Source organism: Callithrix jacchus, chromosome 3 (assembly GCF_049354715.1).
Source record: "Callithrix jacchus isolate 240 chromosome 3, calJac240_pri, whole genome shotgun sequence".
In the NCBI taxonomy this organism is placed as follows: domain Eukaryota; kingdom Metazoa; phylum Chordata; class Mammalia; order Primates; family Cebidae; genus Callithrix; species Callithrix jacchus.
This window is the reverse complement of record NC_133504.1, coordinates 188,864,425-188,885,886: the sequence shown is the minus strand read 5'-3', so window position 1 is coordinate 188,885,886 and position 21,462 is coordinate 188,864,425. Positions and strand designations below refer to the sequence as shown.

At 58.3% G+C, this 21,462-nt stretch overlaps 1 protein-coding gene across 1 annotated transcript in view; it reads right to left on the bottom strand.

Annotated features, from left to right (window-relative positions):
- CPZ (carboxypeptidase Z) overlaps nt 1–21,462 on the bottom strand; it is a 30,558-nt gene that overhangs the window by 1,966 nt on the left and 7,130 nt on the right. The window contains exons 3-9 of the mRNA XM_002806673.6: nt 20,146–20,520; nt 17,398–17,610; nt 14,356–14,552; nt 13,654–13,815; nt 12,894–13,052; nt 5,150–5,285; nt 4,171–4,310 (exon numbers count right to left, since the gene is read on the bottom strand). Of these exons, the coding sequence (XP_002806719.4) occupies nt 4,171–4,310; nt 5,150–5,285; nt 12,894–13,052; nt 13,654–13,815; nt 14,356–14,552; nt 17,398–17,610; nt 20,146–20,520 (1,382 nt within the window). The remainder of the gene's footprint in view (nt 1–4,170; nt 4,311–5,149; nt 5,286–12,893; nt 13,053–13,653; nt 13,816–14,355; nt 14,553–17,397; nt 17,611–20,145; nt 20,521–21,462) is intronic.

The following is a 21,462-nucleotide window of genomic DNA, read 5'->3' as shown; positions in this document are numbered from 1 at the left end:
GTGTGGGCATTGGAGAGGCTGAGGACTGAGGCAGTGTGGGCATCGGAGAGGACGAGGACTGAGGCAGCCTGGGCATTGGAGAGGCTGAGGACTGAGTGCTTGCACCCTGGCTATAGCAGCACGGATTCAGTACAGAAGGATAACATGCCCTGCCTTGGTACTGCTCACCTGGCCTTGGCACAAACTGGTCCTGAGCACACAGCTCCCTGCACGCCCAGGATCCAACGATTTCACCCAAAAAGCCCCTCCCAAGAGCTGCCTGATCCTGTCACATTTCATATAAAACAACTGATGACAAATCACCCCCACGACCCCGATCTAGTCAGCAGAACACAGCGTGGGTGCAAGGATGCCAAAGGTCATGCCACGCGGCACCAGGATGCCTGAGGGAGTGGTGGGTCCAGCGGGGCGGTCCCCGCCCGGCTCTGTCCGGGGCTCTGCAGCAACAGGTCCTCCAGGGAAGGGGCTCCCACCAGGCCTGCTGTGCCTCCAGAGACCATGAAAATGACCTCGCTCCTCTTCAAATCACAGGATCGAAGCAAAACTTTTAGGTTGGAGAGACTGTTTTCCTATGTATTCATCTTCATGTCCAGTTGTAAAAGTATCATTTCCTTCCCCAGCCCAGGGACATGAGCCCGAGAAGAGCTGCCTTTCCTCTGGGCCAGAGGACCAGCTCTGCCCCATCCTCACCTCAGACAAACCTTTGCTTCTGGGCGCCTCAGTTTCCTCAGCTGTAAAATGTACATGAGGCCGAAGCAGCTGTGGCTTCTGCAGGACCCATGATTTTAGCAAGAACGTGGGCTCTAATCCCACCATGGCCGACCCCCATCGTTACTGATGCAGAAACCGACACCCCTGACACAGGCAGCTAGCAAGCTCAGGCCCCGAGGCTCCAGACTGTCTTTCCACGCTCACGCTTAGCATTTGGTGCCGCAGGTAGCTGGAAGAGGAGCTGGGCACCCCATCTAGCTCCACAAAGCAGATGCTAGTGCCCATCTCTGTGCCACGCTGCCTCCAGTGCTGAAGGAAATTCAGGAAGCCAGAGCATGTGGAATCCGTGCTGAGCACATCACGGGGTCCCAGCCGTGCTGAGCACATCACGGGGTCCCAGCCCTGCTGATGAGGTGGAGTCGGAGTGATGGCCAGTGCCCACTGCCCAGGTTGGGGCTCTGACCCTCACCTGGATGCTCTTGTCCACACTTCATGGCTTAATGGAATTGCGCTCCTGAAAAAATGGCTGTGGACTCGAATTTATGGGGAGGGAGGTAGAGCTTGAAAAGTAAGGCTTTTAGCTGGGTGTGGTGGGCTGTAATCCCAGCACTTTGGGAGGCCAAGGCGGGTGGACCACAAGGTCAGGAATTCAAGACCAGCCTGGCCAATATGGTGAAACCCCATCTCTACTAAAAATACCAAAATTAGCTGGGCATGGTGGCATGTGCCTGTAGTCCCAGCTACTTGGGAGGCTGAGGCAGGAGAATCACTAGAACCCAGGAGGCAGAGGTTACAGTGAGCTGACATTATACCACTGCACTCCAGGCTGGGAGACAGAGCGAGACTCCAACTCAAAAAAGAAAAAAAAAAAGTAAGGCTTTCCTGCATGAGAGGTGATAGAGAAACCGGATGCCTTCAGAAGCCAGCCTGTGGCTCCTCCTCACCCCCAGATGGCACCCAAGCCCTCTCTGCTTAGAATACCCTCACCAGCCCCTCACTGGGAAAATTCCTTCTCTCCCTTCAAGACACAGCTCACAATCCTCCTCCTCCTCCAGGAAGCTCTCCCTGATGACCAGCCATGCTGGGGGCTCTACACCAGGGTCCCACATTCCCAGGCTTCCTCTCTGCCAGCCCTGCTCTCACTTCTGCCTCCCCTAGCCCCACTTGGGGGCTCTCCCAGGAGGGTCTCTTACAGATGGCCCTCACTCAACATCGGCCTGAACTGGATGGATTTGTTCTGCCCCTGTTCTTTGGCCCAAGGGTCACCTTCATGAAGGCCAGGGTACATGGGGTTCTCTGGCAGGGATGGAGAGCTGCCACACCACCCCTCCCCTCGCCGGGTGATACAGACTCCCACCCGAGGTCTGGCCAGGATCACTATGAAAAAAGCCTCAATTGGCCACGACAGGCTTGATCCTTATCAGGAGGCTGCGCTCGGCTTTCCTCCAAGACGTCTGTCTTGAGAGCCGGCCAGCGAGCCGCCCGGCCTTGCAAGGTCCATGCTCGCCGTAAATCTTCATATCCGAAGACTTCACGTGTAATATGCGGGAGCGATGCCAGCCGCATTCATGGCTCCTTCAACCTCTTGTTCACCAGACAGTGCACAGACCTGGCACGAGACCTCCTGGAAGAATGAGACTCGGTGCAGGTGGCGCGGCCTGCGGCACGGCCGTCAGAAGGAAACTCCAGCGGCCGAATGCTCCATTATGACTTTGGGGCTTTGTTTCTTTCTGACCTCGGTGGCTGCTGCCCTAGGGAGCTCGCTTGATTCTTACCTGGAGGAAGGTTCCTGATTTTTCTAGAAAGGAAGGTGCTCATGGGCAGATAGCTTCGGAACAAGCAGATCTGGGCACACCAGACAGGCCATGTCACTCTCTAACCCTCTGTCATTTACTCCAGCTGTCTCACAGACACTGGGAGCCCGGAGCACGAGCCCATGTGTGGCCTGGAGACCCGAGGCCAGCCCCAACCATCCCCTCAGCTCCATCTATAAAATGAGGCAGCCCTGTCTACCACCCAGCCTGGTTTCAGGATGGGGTACCCTGCGTGGGTGGGCACCAGCTGTACAGTGCTGTGGGTGCTGTGCCCTCAGCCCTCCTGGCTGCCACAGCACACTCCTTCCGAGGACTGTGTATGGTGCTGTGGGTGCTGTGCCCTCAGCCCTCCTGGCTGCCACAGCACACACCTTCCGAGGACTGTGTATGGTGCTGTGGGTGCTGTGCCCTCAGCCCTCCTTGCCATAGCACACTCCTTCCGAGGCCTGTGTATGGTGCTGTGGGTGCTGTGCCCTCAGCCCTCCTGGCTGCCACAGCACACACCTTCCGAGGACTGTGTATGGTGCTGTGGGTGCTGTGCCCTCAGCCCTCCTGGCTGCCACAGCACACACCTTCCAAGGACTGTGTATGGTGCTGTGGGTGCTGTGCCCTCAGCCCTCCTTGCCACAGCACACTCCTTCCGAGGCCTGTGTATGGTGCTGTGGGTGCTGTGCCCTCAGCCCTCCTTGCCACAGCACACACCTTCCAAGGCCTGTGTCACACGGGGCATCTGTACTCATATGTAATTTGCATGTTTCTTGAAAATGCTTGGGGAAAAAAATAGCAGAAGCTTCTTCAGAAACCAGGCTCTTCCATGTGACATCCTGGGCCCTTCTTGAGGGCCTCAGCACCCTCGGTGTGAGCCATGCTGGAAGGGGAGCAGACACAGGCACAGAGTCCCCATGCTGACAATGAGTGCTAGGGAGACCTTGGCTCTCTGGGGCAGCAAGGGGGTCATTTTAGACACATTCTCAGTCATCCTCACTCACCTCCCACTTCAGTCAGGCCACCCGGCCACCCCACCCAGTCTCTGCCAGCCATTTCCTGCCTGTGCCCTCCCCTCTGAGGCCCCAAAGCCCTGCCTGAGCCACAAGGCTACCCCGCTGCCCAGAGCCCTCACTCCCATGCCTCCTGGAGCCCAGCACCCGCCCCATCCCATGGCTTGAGTCCTCACCACAGCCTCAGCGCCTCTCAAGGGTCTCGAAGGCCCCATGGGGTTCCAGCATCCTCCCCTCTGCTGGGAACTCTCTCTGTCCTGTGGTTTCATTTTTCCTACCCTTCTTCGAGATGAAGCCCAGTGCCTGACTCCTCCAGGACACCCCCTGGCCTCCAGGCTGGGTCTGTCGCCTCACCAGGCTGCCCAGGCCCTGTGCCCCCTTGCTCAATTGTGCTACGTTAGGCCATGACATCCTTGCTCACACGGCCTTGCCGCCCCGGCCCCCCACAGGGCACGCAGAGGAGAGCCGGCTGCTGCATCTCACATCGCGCGTGGATGGACAGTTCACCCCACCCGAAACAAGTGGCAGTGAGAGGAGCGAGCGTGTGTGGCGCAGCGAGGCTGCGGGGGCCGCCCTGGGGGCCGAATCCAACCCAGCCCTCCCAGGGCCCCGCTGGGCTGGAGCCCCAAGCCCCTCCGAGAACTCACTGTCTCCACAAAATTCAGCAGAGACTCCTTGTTGTGCTGCCAGATCGTGTACAGGGCCTCCTCGGGGGGGAATTTCACGCAGCCCAGCTCCACCGTGATCTCAAAGCAGTTGGTGTGTAGGTAATTGAAGTCGGACATGCCTGTGGCAGAGATGACCAGGATGTCAGGGGTGCCGGCGGAGCACCCAGCAGGCAGGCGAGCGCAGCGTGTGCTCAGCAACACCTCCCAGGGCTGATGGGCTGAACAATGGTGAGGCAGGCGGGACGGTCCCCACTTCTTAGACGTGCAGATGGAGGCATGAGGCATTTAAGGGTCCTACCCCGGGAAAGGGCAGAGCTGCACCTTGAGCCCACGTGGCTTGTGGCAAAGTCCACAGGCTTCCCCACCCCCTGCTGTCTCTGGTGAGGTTAGGGATGAATCCGTTTCTAATGGAAAGGCTCACAGCACGGGGCAGCCACACAAGCCCCTGGCGTCCCAGCTTCTGGCCACATGGCAACAATGTCCATTACTCGGATGCTGTCGTGATGAAAGCCTAGGAGGGTCCCATTAGCTCCATCTCCCAGGGAGACCACGGGTCTGGGCTAGGGACAATCAGCCACCTGGCCAGCAGAGAGGGCCTCGGAGCAAGATGGACCGACCCTGCCCACACCCGCTTCTGGCCTCTGTGCCATCTGCTCTTGGAGTTTCTTGCTCAGCAAAAGCCATGACCTTCTCCAAGGCAGGCCTAGGGTGACAGCACCCACAGGGTGGCTATGTTGAGGGTTTCAAGGAGCCCATGACCTTCCAATGTTCAGAGCTCCTGAGCTGCAGAGCCTGCAGGTGCTGTTGACAGTCCCTGCTCAGACCCCAGTGAGGCCATAGTCCCCGTCCCTCTAGTCTCTCCCAGCACCACCCCACCCAGCCTGCTCACCCTCCCAGCCCCACCCCACCCAGCCTCTGCACCCCCCCCCGCCCCAGCCCCTCCCTGCAGGGACCGCACCTCCCGTGAAGCTGTACCAGTCAGCCCCGTTGATGATGCTTCCCCTCTTCAGGAAGTTGCCCCCACACCTGTTCTCCGACCTGTCCATCATCATGGGGTGGACCTCAGCGTAGGCTCTGGACAGCAGCTTGAACGTCTGGAAAAGAGACATGGCTCAGATCAGGAAAGGGTCCCCTGCAGGATGCCCTGAGAGCTGGGGTCACGAGGGGAGGAGCCAGTGCAAACACCTGCAGTGCAAGTAGGAGACGGGGGAGATGGGAATGGTGTCTGCAGCGGGGAGAGAGGAACAGTGTCTGCAGGGGGCTGCAGGGGGAGAGGGGAACGGTGTCTGCAGGGGGGAGAGGGGAACGGTGTCTGCAGGGGGAGAGAGGAACGGTGTCTGCAGGGGGGATAGGGGAACGGTGTCTGCAGGGGGAGAGGGAACAGTGTCTGCAGGGGGATAGGGGAACAGTGTCTGCAGGGGGCTGCAGGGGGAGAGGGGAACGGTGTCTGCAGGGGGAGAGGGGAACGGTGTCTGCAGGGGGGAGAGGGGAACGGTGTCTGCAGGGGGGATAGGGGAACGGTGTCTGCAGGGGGAGAGGGGAACGGTGTCTGCAGGGGGAGAGGGGAACGGTGTCTGCAGGGGGATAGGGGAACAGTGTCTGCAGGGGGAGAGGGGAACGGTGTCTGCAGGGGGGATAGGGGAACGGTGTCTGCAGGGGGAGAGGGAACGGTGTCTGCAGGGGGATAGGGGAACGGTGTCTGCAGGGGGATAGGGGAACAGTGTCTGCAGGGGGATAGAGGAACAGTGTCTGCAGGGGGAGAGGGGAACAGTGTCTGCAGGGGGATAGGGGAACAGTGTCTGCAGGGGGATAGGGGAACAGTGTCTGCAGGGGGATAGGGGAACAGTGTCTGCAGGGGGAGAGGGGAACAGTGTCTGCAGGGGGATAGGGGAACGGTGTCTGCAGGGGGAGAGGGGAACGGTGTCTGCAGGGGGAGAGGGAACGGTGTCTGCAGGGGGAGAGGGAACGGTGTCTGCAGGGGGAGAGAGGAACGGTGTCTGCGGGGGGATAGGGGAACAGTGTCTGCAGGGGGAGAGAGGAACGGTGTCTGCGGGGGGATAGGGGAACAGTGTCTGCAGGGGGAGAGAGGAACGGTGTCTGCAGGAGGATAGGGGAACAGTGTCTGCAGGGGGAGAGGGAACGGTGTCTGCAGGGGGAGAGAGGAACGGTGTCTGCAGGGGGAGAGGGAACGGTGTCTGCAGGGGGAGAGAGGAACGGTGTCTGCGGGGGGATAGGGGAACAGTGTCTGCAGGGGGATAGGGGAACAGTGTCTGCAGGGGGATAGGGGAACGGTGTCTGCAGGGGGAGAGGGGAACGGTGTCTGCAGGGGGAGAGGGAACGGTGTCTGCAGGGGGAGAGGGAACGGTGTCTGCAGGGGGAGAGAGGAACGGTGTCTGCAGGGGGAGAGGGAACGGTGTCTGCAGGGGGAGAGAGGAACGGTGTCTGCGGGGGGATAGGGGAACAGTGTCTGCAGGGGGAGAGGGAACGGTGTCTGCAGTGGGGAGAGGGAACAGTGTCTGCAGGGGGAGAGGGGAACGGTGTCTGCAGGAGGATAGGGGAACAGTGTCTGCAGGGGGAGAGGGAACGGTGTCTGCAGGGGGAGAGAGGAACGGTGTCTGCGGGGGGATAGGGGAACAGTGTCTGCAGGGGGAGAGAGGAACGGTGTCTGCGGGGGGATAGGGGAACAGTGTCTGCAGGGGGAGAGGGGAATGGTGTCTGCAGGGGGATAGGGGAACAGTGTCTGCAGGGGGAGAGGGGAACGGTGTCTGCAGGGGGAGAGGGGAACGGTGTCTGCAGGGGGGAGGGAACGTGTCTGCAGGGGGGAGAGGGAACAGTGTCTGCAGGGGGATAGGGGAACGGTGTCTGCAGGGGGAGAGGGGAACGGTGTCTGCAGGGGGGATAGGGGAACGGTGTCTGCAGGGGGAGAGGGAACGGTGTCTGCAGGGGGATAGGGGAACAGTGTCTGCAGGGGGAGAGGGAATGCTGTCCTGCAAAGGACAGTGTGTGGGAAGACCGGAGGTGGGTCACAGTCAGTCTGGAGGCCAGGTGCGTGGGTACCTGGGGTGATCACTGAGCCTCTGCACCTGGCCGGGAGTATGGGCTTTCTCTCCTGAGGGTGCACACTGATGTGTCTGCGTGTAGGTTGGCTTGGCAGTTTATAAAGCTGGGGCTGTTGGAGCAATGAAGGCACATTGCTCCAACAGCAATGGGTGGAGCAACAGAAGGGGTGGGCTGCATTTTTACCGACTTCATCTCCAAAGCCAGCTTCTTCTGTGAATCATCACCGCTTCACTCCCCGCCCGAGCACCATCAGAGGCTGGGATTCAGCCTGAGGGAAGCCCCACTTTCCAGCCCTGACTGCCCCACCTTCCAGCCCTGACTGCCCCACCTTCCAGCTTCCACTGCAGTTGACAGAGGGACAGGACACAGCCCACGGGTCATGCCACCCCTGGCATGTTTGGATGTATGGCTGGGATCATAGGCCCCTCCTCACGGGCCTCCCTCCCTCCCCAGCCCAGAGCTTCCCCCACTGTGCCCGTCCCCCAGGCAGAGTCCACAGGTCCTCCTTTCTGGGGGTTCTCGGCCATCTGTAAGTCCCAGGCTGACCCTGGACAGTCTCTAGGGCTAAGGCATGGAAGGTGGCTGCCGACCACCAATCCCCAAAATCCTGGGGTGCAGGAGCCCAGGCCTGGCTCAGACAGGCCTGACCTGGGAGGGCAGGTGCAGGACAAGGATGTCAGAGGAACTGTCGGTCCAGAGGCCGGGTGCACGTGGGCAAGGGAGAGACACAGGTAAATGAAACCAGGCAGGAGCAGGGAAGCTGGACTGAAAATGGACCCAGACTGAGGACTGTGGGAAACCCAGCCTTCCCAGCTCCTGCCCCAGGAAGCCCTTGGGAAACTGGCTATGCTGATTCCCAAGTGAGTGTGGGAAAAGCCAGAGCGTGAGCACTGTTTGGGCAGAGGGGCAGACATGGAGCAGTGAGAGGCGGCCTTAATCACTGCCCCCATGTGCCGGCTCTCTCTGTAGAGCACCACAGAAGTTTGGCGAAAGGAACCCTGGCACACCCAGCCAGCCCACCCCTCTCATGCTCCCCCACCAACCCCAGGCCCCTCCTGGGTCTCTGGCTTCCAGAGATCACTGCTGGCCAGAGGGCTGCACCACAGCCTGATGATTGATGGCTTGGGAACAGTCTCATTTTCTCTGGCTCTGATGTGTGACCCAAGATGAACATCCCCCCTGGGGATATCTCACATCTGGCTCTGAAGCTGAGAGACACTGGGCCTCTGCAGAGGTGGACACCTGCCATACCCAGCCACCATTGCCCCCAAGAGCACAGGGGCGCAAGGCCAGGCCAACAGTGAAGGCCACCCAGTCACCCCTGCGGCACTCACAAAGGTCTGAGCAGCGAACCAGACACCTCACCCCCTTGCACCCGTCGTGCATTGACCGCCTGCAAGAGTCAATGAATGAATGAGGGAGGGAAGGAGGGACTGTGGGAGTAAATGAGTGAAAGAATAAGAGTGAGTGAATGAGTAAGTGAATGCGTAAGTGAGAGGATGAGTGAGTGAGTGAGTGAATGAGAGAATGAGTGAGTGAATGAATAAGGGAGTGAGTGAAAGGGTGAGTGAATGAGTGAGGGAGTGAGTGAATGGGTGAGTGAGTGAGTGAATGGGTGAGTGAATGAGTAAGTGAATGAGTAAGTGAGAGGATGAGTGAGTGAGGGAGTGAATGAGAGAATGAGTGAGTGAATGAATGAGGGAGTGAGTGAAAGGGTGAGTGAATGAGTGAGGGAGTGAGTAAATGAGTGAGTGAGTGAGTGAATGGGTGAGTGAATGAGTAAGTGAATGAGTAAGTGAGAGGATGAGTGAGTGAGTGAGTGAATGAGAGAATGAGTGAATGAATGAATGAGGGAGTGAGTGAAAGGGTGAGTGAATGAGTGAGGGAGTGAGTAAATGAGTGAGTAAGTGAGTGAATGGGTGAGTGAATGAGTAAGTGAATGAGTAAGTGAGAGGATGAGTGAGTGAGTGAATGAATGAATGAGGGAGTGAGTGAAAGGGTGAGTGAATGAGTGAGGGAGTGAGTAAATGAGTGAGTGAGTGAGTGAATGGGTGAGTGAATGAGTATGTGAATGAGTAAGTGAGAGGATGAGTGAGTGAGTGAATGAGGGAGTGAGAGGATGAGTGAGTGAGTGAATGAATGAGGGAGTGAGTGAAAGGGTGAGTGAGTGAATGAGGGAGTGAGTAAATGAGTGAGGGAGTGAGTGAGTGAGTGAGAGAATGAGTGAGTGAATGAATGAGGGAGTGAGTGAAAGGGTAAGTGAATGAGTGAGGGAGTGAGTAAATGAGGGAGTGAGTGAAAGGGTGAGTGAATGAGTGAGGGAGTGAGTAAATGAGTGGGTGAGTGAATGGGTGAGTGAATGAGTGAGGGAGTGAGTAAATGAGTGAGGGAGTGAGTGAATGAATGAGAGAATGAGTGAGTGAATGAATGAGGGAGTGAGTGAAAGGGTGAGTGAATGAGTGAGGGAGTGAGTAAATGAGTGAGGGAGTGAGTGAATGGGTAAGTGAATGAGTGAATGAATGAGAGAATGAGTGAGGGAGTGAGTGAGTAAATGAGTGAGTGAGGGAGGGAGGGAGTGAGTGAGTGAATGGGCAAGTGAATTAGTGAGTTAGTGAGTGAGTGAGTGAGTGAGTGAGTGAGTGAGTGAATGGGTGAGTGAATGAGTGAGGGAGTGAGTGAATGGGTAAGTGAATGAGTGAATGAATGAGAGAATGAGTGAGGGAGTGAGTGAGTAAATGAGTGAGTGAGGGAGGGAGGGAGGGAGTGAGTGAATGGGCAAGTGAATTAGTGAGTTAGTGAGTGAGTGAGTGACTGAATGGGTGAGTGAATGAGTGAGGGAGTGAGTAAGTGAATGAGAATGAGTGAGTGAATGAATGAGGGAGTGAGTGAAAGGGTGAGTGAATGAGTGAGGGAGGGAGGGAGGGAGGGAGTGAATGGGCAAGTGAATTAGTGAGTTAAGTGAGTGAGTGAGTGAGTGGGTGAGTGAATTAGTGAGTGAGTGAGTGAGTGAGTGGGTGGGTGAGTGAATTAGTGAGTGAGTGAATGAGTGAGTGAGTGAGTGGGTGGGTGAGTGAATTAGTGAGTGAGTGAGTGAATGAGTGAGTGAGTGAGTGGGTGGGCGAGTGAATTAGTGAGTTAGTGAGTGAATGAGTGAGGGAGTGAGTTAGTGAGTGATGAACATCTAAAGGAGTGAACAGGTGGGAGAATGAATGAATGCAGGGCAAAAGCACCAGTGGCCTGGGTGTTGCTGACTCCACCCCTGGTCTACAGGGTGCTCAGCCTGTTCTCCCTACTCCTGCTGGGCCACAGCACTCAGCATGGGCCCCTGCACCAGGCTCCCTGGGGCTCCTCTGGGTCTCCGCACTAGGTGGCCTGTGCCTCTAGTGCCCCACCCTGCCCCACGGCTGGAAATCTCCACCTCATCCATGGGCTCCCTTTGGGAAACTGCCACCTCATGGAAGCCCTCTCTCAGTCCCAGACCAGGCTGGGGCTTCACCCCTGACACATGCACGTATTTTCATGCATGCACATGTGCTCACAGGCACCCATGCACACACATATAGACGCACCCATGCACACACAGGCATGCACATGCACACACAGGCACCCGTGCACACACAGGCATGCACATGCACACAGGCATCCATGTACACACAGGCATACACACACTGGCATCCATGCACACACAGGCATGCACACACACACAGGCACCCATGCACACACAAGCACCCATGCATGCACACACAGGCACCCATGCACACACACACACTGGCATCCATGCACACGTAGGCATACACACACACACAAGCACCCATGCATGCACACACAGGCATCCATGCACACACACACTGGCATCCATGCACACACAGGCATGCACACACACAGTCACCCATGCACGCACACACAAGCACTCATGCATGCACACACAGGCACCCATGCACACACACACACTGGCATCCATGCACACGCAGGCATGCACACACACACAAGCACCCATGCATGCACACACAGGCATCCATGCACACACACACTGGCATCCATGCACACACAGGCACCCATGCACACACACACACTGGCATCCATGCACACGCAGGCATACACACACACACAGGCACCTATGCATGCACACAAAGGCACCCATGCACGCACACACAAGCACCCATGCATGCACATACAGGCACCCATGCACACACACACTGGCATCCATGCACACACAGGCATGCACACACACACACAGGCACCCATGCATGCACACACAGGCACCCATGCACACACACACTGGCATCCATGCACACACAAGCATGCATACACACACAGGCACCCATACACACACACACTGGCATCCATGCACACGCAGGCATGCACACACACACAGGCACCCATGCATGCACACACAGGCACCCTTGCACACACGTGCACTTGCAGCCCTGGTGTAGCTCTGGCCATCTCCTTGCCAGTTTCTGGCCCCATCTCCCACCCTACACTGAGGACCCTCAGCACAGGGACTAGTCCCGTTTGCATTCACAGTGGTAGCCCCAGGACAAGGAGGGGCTCAGTGAGGCAGGGTTGATATCTGAGTGCCAATGGGGGCCCAGCTGTGTGCCTGGCTGGGTGGCCTCAGAGAGGAGAACAAATGACGTGTGAATGCCACTATCAGGGGCTTGGCACCTGGCACTTGCCCACACAGGGCCAGTCCCTCTCTCCCTGCCCCTTCCCCCAAACACCAAGGGAAAGTGCAGGGAGGGAGGCGGAGGGCAGGCCTGGCTCTCCACAAGGCCTGGGGAGTGACTGGGGGCCATCCAGGGGCCAGGTGGAGGGCAGCCTGGCCTCCGGTGTGGTGGGGACTTCCAGGGGCAGTTCAGGCAGCTAAGCTCCAGGATCCACAAGCTGGGGGCTGGGGCCTGGGAGCTGGGGCCCATCTCTGATCACAACCCCTCCCTCAGCCTCCACTTTCTCAGCCACAGGGTGGCAAGTGACCAACTCCACACCGTTCCCCCAGCAGGTCTTCCCAAGGTCACAGTGGGTTGGGGGAGCCCCAGCATCATTACTAGTCTCATTGCTGGCTGCTCTGCAAACGGTAGGAGAAACTGAGGTCTGGAAAGGCGAGGGGCCTCACCTAAGGGCCCAGGTGCATGGTGGAGCCAGAACGCCTTCCCTCTGAGCCTGTACCCACTAACTCCGGAGGGGCCCAGGTGAGAAACACGAAGGATCCCTGGGAAGCAGGATGGGCAGGTGCCATGCACGCTGCAGCACTGCCCTCTGCCGGCGCCTCCTGGAACCTCACTCCCCTTCGGTGGGAAGCACTGGGGACCCTGCCAGGTGCAGGGTGGCGCTCAGAGGAACAGCAGGTGGGCGAGCCAGGGTCCCCACCCCAGAAGCTCCCAAATGGGGACTTGGGAAAGGCAGTGCAGCCAGCCTCAGAGAGATTAGGGGAGCGAGGGATCCTGAGGCTGCAGACTTCCAGGAGGAGGAGGCTCCTCTGCAGAGCTGGGCCTGGAGGAGGTGATGCTGGCAGGATCTGAGCAGAGGCTCCTGGGAGCTTTGTCTTCATGGAGCTCAGAACCAGGACCGGAAGTGCACCAGCTCCAAGGGAACCATCCACACAGTCTCCCTTTCCTGCACGCACCCCGTGGCCCTCTTACCTTCTCATCAGGTGTGGGAGAAAACATCTTCTCCTCCTGTGGGTGCTTGGAAAAGTCGAAGGGGTAGGACACCACCAGGTCGCCCCCGTGAAGGCTGGCTGAGAGCACGAAGGGGATGGTCTGCATCCACTTCATTATTGCCTTCGTCTCCGGGGCCACCTGCCCAGGACAGAGGAGGCCGCCCTCAGGGCTGGGCTTCCCGCCGGCCCCCAGCCATGCCCCGGGCTTCCACAGCCCTCTGGGTCCAACTGGTGAGGATCAAGAGTCAAATGGAGGCTGCTTCTAGACTGATCGATTCTGCTTGACTAATGTGCTCATGGGACACGTGGGCTGGGGGCTGAGGCCCAGGCAGGACTCGGACTCACTGACCCCAAGGAAGCCCTGGACTCCAACCCTGAATGCCCTCAGTGCCCTGGGGGAGGGGGACCTCCCCAACATGGGAAGCAGAGGCCGCCCATCCAGAAGGTCTGAGTGTTTGCTAGAACATCCTAGAAAGCCACTGACAGTCTCTACATCAATGCACCAGCTGGACTCAGCCCCCATCACTGGGCTTCTGCAGGGATCTAGGTGTTTCCAACATTAATCTCTGAATCTCACCAGTAGCCCAGCAAGGAGCTGTCCCCATTTCACAGACAGGTAACTGAGGCAGGAGCTCTGAGGCTGTCCTGCCCCTGGGGAAGGACAGCACCGGAGAGGCCTGGAATAACCAGGGGCCCCTGGATGCCTCGGTGGTGACAGCGTGGGCAGCAGAGGCTCCTACCTTACCCCACCAGTAGTGCTCAGGGATGGGGATATGGTCACTGCGCACGCTGCGGGTCCCCGCCAGCCGGTAGTATTCGGAAGTCAGGTCTGGAAAGTTTCGGTTCAGATCCAGGTTCTGCGCGTTCTGCCTCCCGCTCGTCCACCCGTTATAACCGGCACCCTGAAAACACAGCCAGCCCCCGACTGCAGTCAGCTTACCCCACCTTCCTCCTTCCAGATGGGTCTCACACTGGGCTGAGGGTCAGGGCCGGGGGCTTCGGTTTTCCCCAGCTTTATGTGATGAGTTTGGGAGCATGAGTGGCACCCTTGGCCTCCTCTCCACCCCGGCACTCCCTTCCCGGGGATCTGTGCTGATGCCACAGCCTCAGGACCATCCCTGGCTGCTCCCTGAGTGGGGTGCCCTGACAGTAACCTGCTCTGCTCGTTGCCCACCTCCCCGAGAGCTCTCTGACACCCCTGACACACATGGGCACTGTCAACTCCCTTTCCATCACTTTCCTCTAGCACAGGCACCACCTTCTTAATAGACCTCGCATTCTCCGTGCCTTTCCTCTCACCAAGCCCGAGGCAGGGCTTTGCCAGTGCCCACCTGCTGAATGCGAAGCACCAGCACCACTAGCATGAACTAGTCATGAATGAGGGAATGAATGAGGGGTGGTGCGGGTGGTGGCCCACTGGACCCAGGCATCTGGGCGCTCACCTCGGCGGCTGCCACCTCGTAGCCGTCGGGGTTCATGGAGGGCAGCAGGTGGATGCGAGTGGTGTTGAGCAGGCGCTGGATGCGGGGGTTGCCCAGCAGGTACTCGGAGCACAGGTACTGGGTCAGGTAGATGAGCATCTCCCGGCCCGCCACCTCGTTTCCATGGATGTTGCCAATGAGCTTCACCTCGGGCTCCACTGGGGGCAAATACAGAGACTTGGGGCATCATCTCAAAGCCTGGGGTCCCCAGAGGCATGAGGCCCTTCCACTCAGCAAGGGAGACCAGATGGGCTGGGACCGACTCATACTTGTTTTGACTCAAGAATCTCTGTATATAATGAGGTCTCATCAAGGTCATCACTTCCGTTGAGCTCAGTTTTTATGTTCAGCCAGAATGATTATTTAGCATAACTCCAGAATGTTAATAACATGTTATCATTGATCCACGCAGATTCCACTGATGGTCACTCCTCACGTTTGTGCAGTAGGCCAAGGGGCACATTGGTGCTGGGCTGGGAAGGCGGCTGGCCCTTCAGTGGGTGAACAGATGGGTGAGTGGATGGATGGATATGTCGAAGACGGATGGACAGATGAATGGTGGATCAGTGATGGATGGATGGATAGATTGATGATGGATGGATAGATGAATAGATGGATGGATAATGGCTGGATGGATGAATAGATGATGGATGGATGGGTGGATGGATAGATATATCAATGATGGGTGAATGGACAGATGGATAGATCAATGATGGATGGATGGATAATGGCTGGATGAAATAATGGATAAATTGATACATGAATGAATAGATGGATGGATGTGTAATGGCTGAATAAATTATGCATGCATAAATGATGATGGACAGATGGATGCCTACACGCATAAATGGATGGATGGATGGATAAATGAGTGGACTACAGGAAGAAGAGTGGACCAGGCCCCGTGGCCTCACTAGCTGTGTGACCACAGGCAAGTCGCCCCTCCTCTCTAAGCCTCACGGTGCTCACCTGGAAAATAGTATCTCCCTCCCCAGCTGTGTGTGGCCTAGGAACCTCCAGGGGTGAGGGTAAATGCCCGTGTTCCTCAGATGCCACATCCCAGGGTGTAAATTACCCAGAAGGCTTTCTGCGCCGGTCACCTCCCTTGGCCTTCTGCACAGGGGCACCCCTTGCCCTCAAATTCCAGTCCTATAAGGAGAGCCTCTGCCTCCTGCCCAGAGCATGTCACAGTTGGAGGGAAGCATGGTGGGCCTTGGGGGCCGGGGTGTGGCCAGGTGGCCTCTGGCCCCTTGGTAAGAGAAAGGGCCTTTGGGCTCATGGTGTCTGTGCTGCCCGGGCCAAAAGGATGAAGACTGGCTGAGGCTACCAGCCCTGAAAAGGTCAGAGTCCATAGCCCAAGAACAGGAGCATTTTTCAGTGACTGGTGAGGATCAAGAGTCAAATGGAGGCTGCTTCTAGACTGATTGATTCTGCTTGACTAATGTGCTCATGGGACACGTGGGCTGGGGGCTGAGGCCCAGGCAGGACTCGGACTCGGACTCGCTGACCCCCAGGAAACCCTGGACTCCAACCCTGAATGCCCTCAGTGCCCTGGGGGAGGGGGACCTCCCCAACATGGGAAGCAGAGGCCGCCCATCCAGAAGGTCTGGGTGTTTGCTAGAACATCTAGATTCTTAGACACTACCAGCCTGAGTGGCTCTTTGCAACCTAGGGCAGCAAATTATGACAGCGATAAAATTTGATTTCCTAACATGCCCTGTAGGAAGATGCTCTGAAGGAACAGCAGCGCCTGGCAGCTTCCGTACTGCCCGCTCCCACCGCAAAGCAGGATCCAAAGCCTGATGTGAATGAAAACGGACTTTTAAAAATAGAAAACCTCTTTCTTTATAGCACTCTGCGGTGCCACACCCCCGGAGCAGTTTGGAAAAGGAGCGGTCGGGTGCCCAGGAACAAGAGCTGCACCAACAAGATCTTCAGACGGAGAAAACGCACAGCACGCGGCCACTCACTCCTTCCAGGTGCAGAAGGGCCTGGACTCCTGCAGCCTTTGTTTTGCTCCTCCCTGACTTATGCCTGTGACCTGCAGGGACGGTCCCCTCCTCCCTCCAGCCTGCCAGGCGACTCCCAGACAGTCTCAGCCCCGCACCATCTTTTCCGTCTAAAATTTCTTGTTGGCCAGGCGCAGTGGCTCACACCTGTAATCCCAGCACTTTGGGTGGCCGAGGTGGGAGGATCACCTGAGGTCAAGAGTTCAAGACCAGCCTGGCCAACGTGGTGAAACCCCTTTCTACTAAAACTACAAAAATTAGCCGGGTGTGGTGGCGCGCACCTGTCGTCCCAGCTACTCAGGAGGCTGAGGCACAACTGCTTGAGCCTGGGAGGCGGAGGTCGCGGTGAGCTGAGATCACGCCTCTGCACTCCAGCCTGGGCGACAAGAGCGGCTGTTTGTTTTATGTCTTTTCAGCCACTAGATCAAGGTCTCCATAATTATGAAATAACATAGCCTGCCTCCCTAAATTCTGAAGCGAGACGGATGTCTGGGGAAAGTCTCCTTTTTTTTTTTTTTTTTTTTTGAGATGGAGTTTCGCTCTTGTTACCCAGGCTGGAGTGCAATGGCACAATCTCGGCTCACCACAACCTCCACCTCCTGGGTTCAGGCAATTCTCCTGCCTCAGCCTCCTGAGTAGCTGGGATTACAGGCACGCACCACCATGCCCAGCTAATTTTTGTATTTTTGTATAGAGACGGGGTTTCACTTTGTTGACCAGGATGGTCTCGATCTCTTGACCTCGTGATCCACCTGCCTCGGCCTCCCAAAGTGCTGGGATTACAGGCTTGAACCACCACGCCCGGCCCAAAAGTCTCCTTTTTACATATGGGGTTGCACATGCCCAGTGGGGTGCAGCCTTCCCCCAGCAACGCCCTAACACATTCAGCCATGCCCAGGATCCCAAACACCCCACCAACTTGTGCACCCCAAGGCAGAACAGCCCGAGCCCTTTCCTGAAGCAGGGCCAGGCCAGGCCTCCCAAGAGCACTCACTCAGCTCGTGCTGGCCGGGGCGGCTGGAGAACTCGATGACCAGCAGGTCCCTGCCGTCAAAGCTGCGCCCGATGCTATAGGTTCTGGCCACATGGGCGCAGCGGGCGGCCGTCCGCCTCAGCACACGTGCCATCTGGGCATAGGAGTGGTGGCTGAAGCGGATGAAGGTGGGTGGCAGCCCCGACGGCAGCACCTCGTCGGCCTCCAGGCCTCCTGTGGGAGCAGCAGGGGGGCTCAGTCAGTGTCAGACCCCGAGGCTTCCTACCACGGCCTGGGAACACTGACCACGCACAGCCCCCTCAGCCCCCTCTACACGACAGCAGGGCCTGGACAGCTCTATCTACCACACACAGCCCCCTCAGCCCCCTCTACACAACAGGGCCTGGACAGCTCTATCTACCACGCACAGCCCCCTCAGCCCCCTCTACACGACAGCAGGGCCTGGACAGCTCTATCTCCAATTCAGATTCTCCCTGTAGTGCCTACAGCAGTATCTAAGCCAAATGGCACCCAAGACGTGTTCACTGCACAGCGCCGTGGCTCCTAATGTGACTGTGAATGCATGTACTCTGTGGCCACTTCAGGAAGTTCCTAAAATACAGAGCAGGACCACAGAAAAGAACAGAGCTTGGTGGGGTCCTGGACCCCAGGTAAACCCGGGCTAGGTGTGCAGAGGGGCTTTTCCTGGCTGCGTTTTCCATGGCGGTGTGACGCTCACACAGGTCATCAGGTCAGGATTCTGCTCCGTTTGCGTGAAGAATGGTGTCACGGGAAGGCCCCTAGCTGTGTCCCCCGCCCCCCACCCGGCTGCTGTAAGGCCACCAGTGTTTCTGTTACCACCTCACTAGCACAGCAGTGAGCGCCTGCACCAGGGAAGAAACTGAAAGAGGGGTTCTGGGAAGGACTGGGGGGCAGATGGAGGGTTCTGGCTTTAGAAAACGGATGTCCCTTGCCACATATGCGCCGGCTTCCCTGCCATCCTTCCTCCACTAGAACAGAGGAGCCCTAACGACCGACCTGTGACCCCCAGCTCCCTCCACCTCGCCGGGGGTGGCACAGCCAGGCCCACAGGAACATGACACAGGTGCCCGCAGGCTGTTCCTGGGGCCACAGAGGGTTAACGTGTTTCTCTAAGCTTCTCCTCACCCTGTGGTTTTGCTTCTGCTCAAAACGATTCTCCGGAGGAAAGACAGCAGAGGAAGCCAGCAATTTGGCATAGGAGATGCCCAAAATAACCTCAAGCCATGTCCTTGGGCTTTCCCAGGCTGTGGGCTTGGCGCCCGTCCTCGTCTCCCTGGCCTCCCCCAGGCACCTCCACTGCCTCTGAGGGACTGAGCTCAGCCGGCAGCTGGCTCCCACCTGCTGGCAAAGGGCAACCCCCTGCTGCTGCATCTGCCTGGGAACCCGGGGCAGATAGGGTCCGCCCTTCTCAGATTGGGAGCCAGAGGTTCCGAGACGTGCCAGGACCAACCCTGAGCTCCTGACACAGCCTGGAACCCAGAGCTCACGGAGCCCAGCCCAGGGTGTCTGCGTCCCCTCTCCTGCCCCCCTCAACGCCCCAGCACAGAGCCACATGTACAGCAGGCACTCGGTCGCTGTTTGATGAATGGCCGATTCACCCCTCCACCCGTGATGGGCCTGGGTCACTCCAGCTAAAGACCCCAGTGCTGTCACCCTTCCCGAGACGCTGCTTCCTCTTCCACGGAGCAAGGCTGTGGTGAGACTCACGTGAGCTAGCATGTGTGGCGCCCACAGTCAGGTCCTCTGAACCCAACCACAAGCGGACGCTGCCCTGCACAGGTGAGCGTGGACAATGCTGGCCCTAGGCTGTTCAAAGGCAGGTTCAGACTCATTCAGAGGCGATGAGATGCCCACAGCCAGGCCTCAGGGGCAGGAGTCGCAGCCCAGCCTCGGCGGCCACATGCAGCAGGTATGACTGTCTTGGACAGCGCAGAATAGAACATTTCTTTCCCACAGGACAGTCTAACAGGCCAGGGCTGCTGCAGGTCACGCAGGGTCTCTGGCGGACACCGACTCGTGGGACCCACTAGCCCCACTGCCAACCGGCCCTCTGGGACCTCTTTGCTCACCTCGGAGACAAGTGGCCCATTGTGGCCCAGGTTTGCCCACTCCCCCTCCACTGGTTTATCCACACAAGATCCCGAAGGCTTTTCCACAGCCCCTCTCCCTCCCTGAGCCCACGGGGCAGTGCAGACCCCACTGTTCACTTCAGGCCAAAGCCTCTGTGTGATCTTCCAGGCCCAGCAACAGGCAGTCGTAAAGCTTTGCCCGCCAGGCTTCCTGGGGAGAGTAAATAGTCTGCCCACCCTTGTCCAGTGCAAGCGCTGCAGCTGGAGGGTCTGTCGCCAAGGACTGGACCCCCGGGGCCAGCCCTGCCCTCTGAGCCCAGGCTCCCCCACAGGAGGCCTCCTCATCGTACCCTGGGCAGGGGCACTGCCCCCAATCAGACTCAGCACCTTCCACCCCAGCCTGCCCCTAAGGGACTGGAGCCTTCTGCTGGGGGCCCCTGGGTAGCAAGAGGATTCCCCATCTGCACTAAGCCCCCAGCCCTGCCTGCCACTGTTCTGTGGGGAACATGCTAACCTGGGGAGCAGCCCTGCCCTCCGCCAATGCCTGCAGCACCGCCGCCGATGGAAAAGGCCTCGCACTTCTTCTAGTGTGGCTCTAGGTCCTCCGTGACCACCTGGACCCCGTGACCATGCGGACGGCCCCACCACCTTCCCTTACCCCGAAGCTTCTCCAGCGGGTCGTAGCAGCCCTCGTCCTCACGCTTGAAGTATCGGTGGCAGTCGAGGAAGTAGGGCCAGGCCATGTCGATGGCATCGAAGGCCGGCTGGCAGGCCTCACGCAGTCCCTCACAGACGTGCCGGCAGGGTCTGCGCACCCGGCCGCCCTCACACCGAGGGGCCAGCACAGCACAGCCCAGCAGCCGCAGGTCCGGGTTGCACTGGCCCTCCAGGAGCTGGTGCAGGACACTCAGCAGGATGTACTCGGAGCTGGCCTCCACCGCCTCCCGAGACCGGTGCTGCAGCGGGGTGGGGAAGGTGGTGTGGTTGTAGGCGGCGTCACTGCAGGTCCTCAGCTGCAGGTCCACGCAGGTGGCTAGGGAGGCAGGATCGGCAGGTCAGTCCCTCCTGCAGTGGCCCTGACCGTCACGCGTCAGACATTTACAAAGGGGACCCCACGTAGGGCCAGGGCCTGCAAGGAGGGGCACCCACAGTCTGGCAGGGGAGGACCAGGACAGCAGATCCTGTGCAGGAATCAGAGCCTGTGGGAGACCAGAGAAGGCGCCTGAGACCAACCAGACTCAACTACCCACTGGCGAGCACGCTGCAGCAGGCTGCCCTGAGTCTCAGCGTCTCCCCCTGCGCAAGGGCCCATGAAGGCGGCCAGCCGACACTGAGTTAGGCTGGACAGGCAAAACCCACCTGGGAGCCACAGCGCAGTGCAAAGGTGTCCCAAAGACACACCCTGCTTTGGGTGTCTCGTGTCTCTGGGGGACCCTAAAGGGTCAGGTGGGGCTCAGGACTGGGATGAGAAGCAGGTAATGGCAGATACAGCTCAGCCGGGCTCATCTCTGCTCCGCAGCTCACACGGACGCCTTAAGCCCGGGCAGGAGGCAGGTCCTTACTGCCCCTGGGCCCCTTCCTGTTTCCTCATCACAGCTGTTAGTCCAGCTCCAGATGCCCCATCTCTAAGGCCCTCGTTGGCCTAGCAGCCCCCTTGGGAGCAGACTGTGTCCACACAGCCGCTGGCTCCATGCCCGCACCTCCAGGCGGCCTTCTCTTTTCTTCAATTACACTTTCCAGATGTGGCATTGCATGGGACAACTCATGACATTTTGCCACTTCTCATGACATTTTGCCACTTCTCATGTCAAAGTCTAGAAAGGATGGGATTTTTTTAATTTTTTATTTTTTGAGATGGAGTCTTGCTCTGTCGCCAGGCTGGAGTGCAGTGGGCAATGGCGCCATCTTGGCTCACTGCAACCTCTGCCTCCTGGGTTCAAGTGATTCTCCTGCCTCACCCTCCTGAGTCACTGGG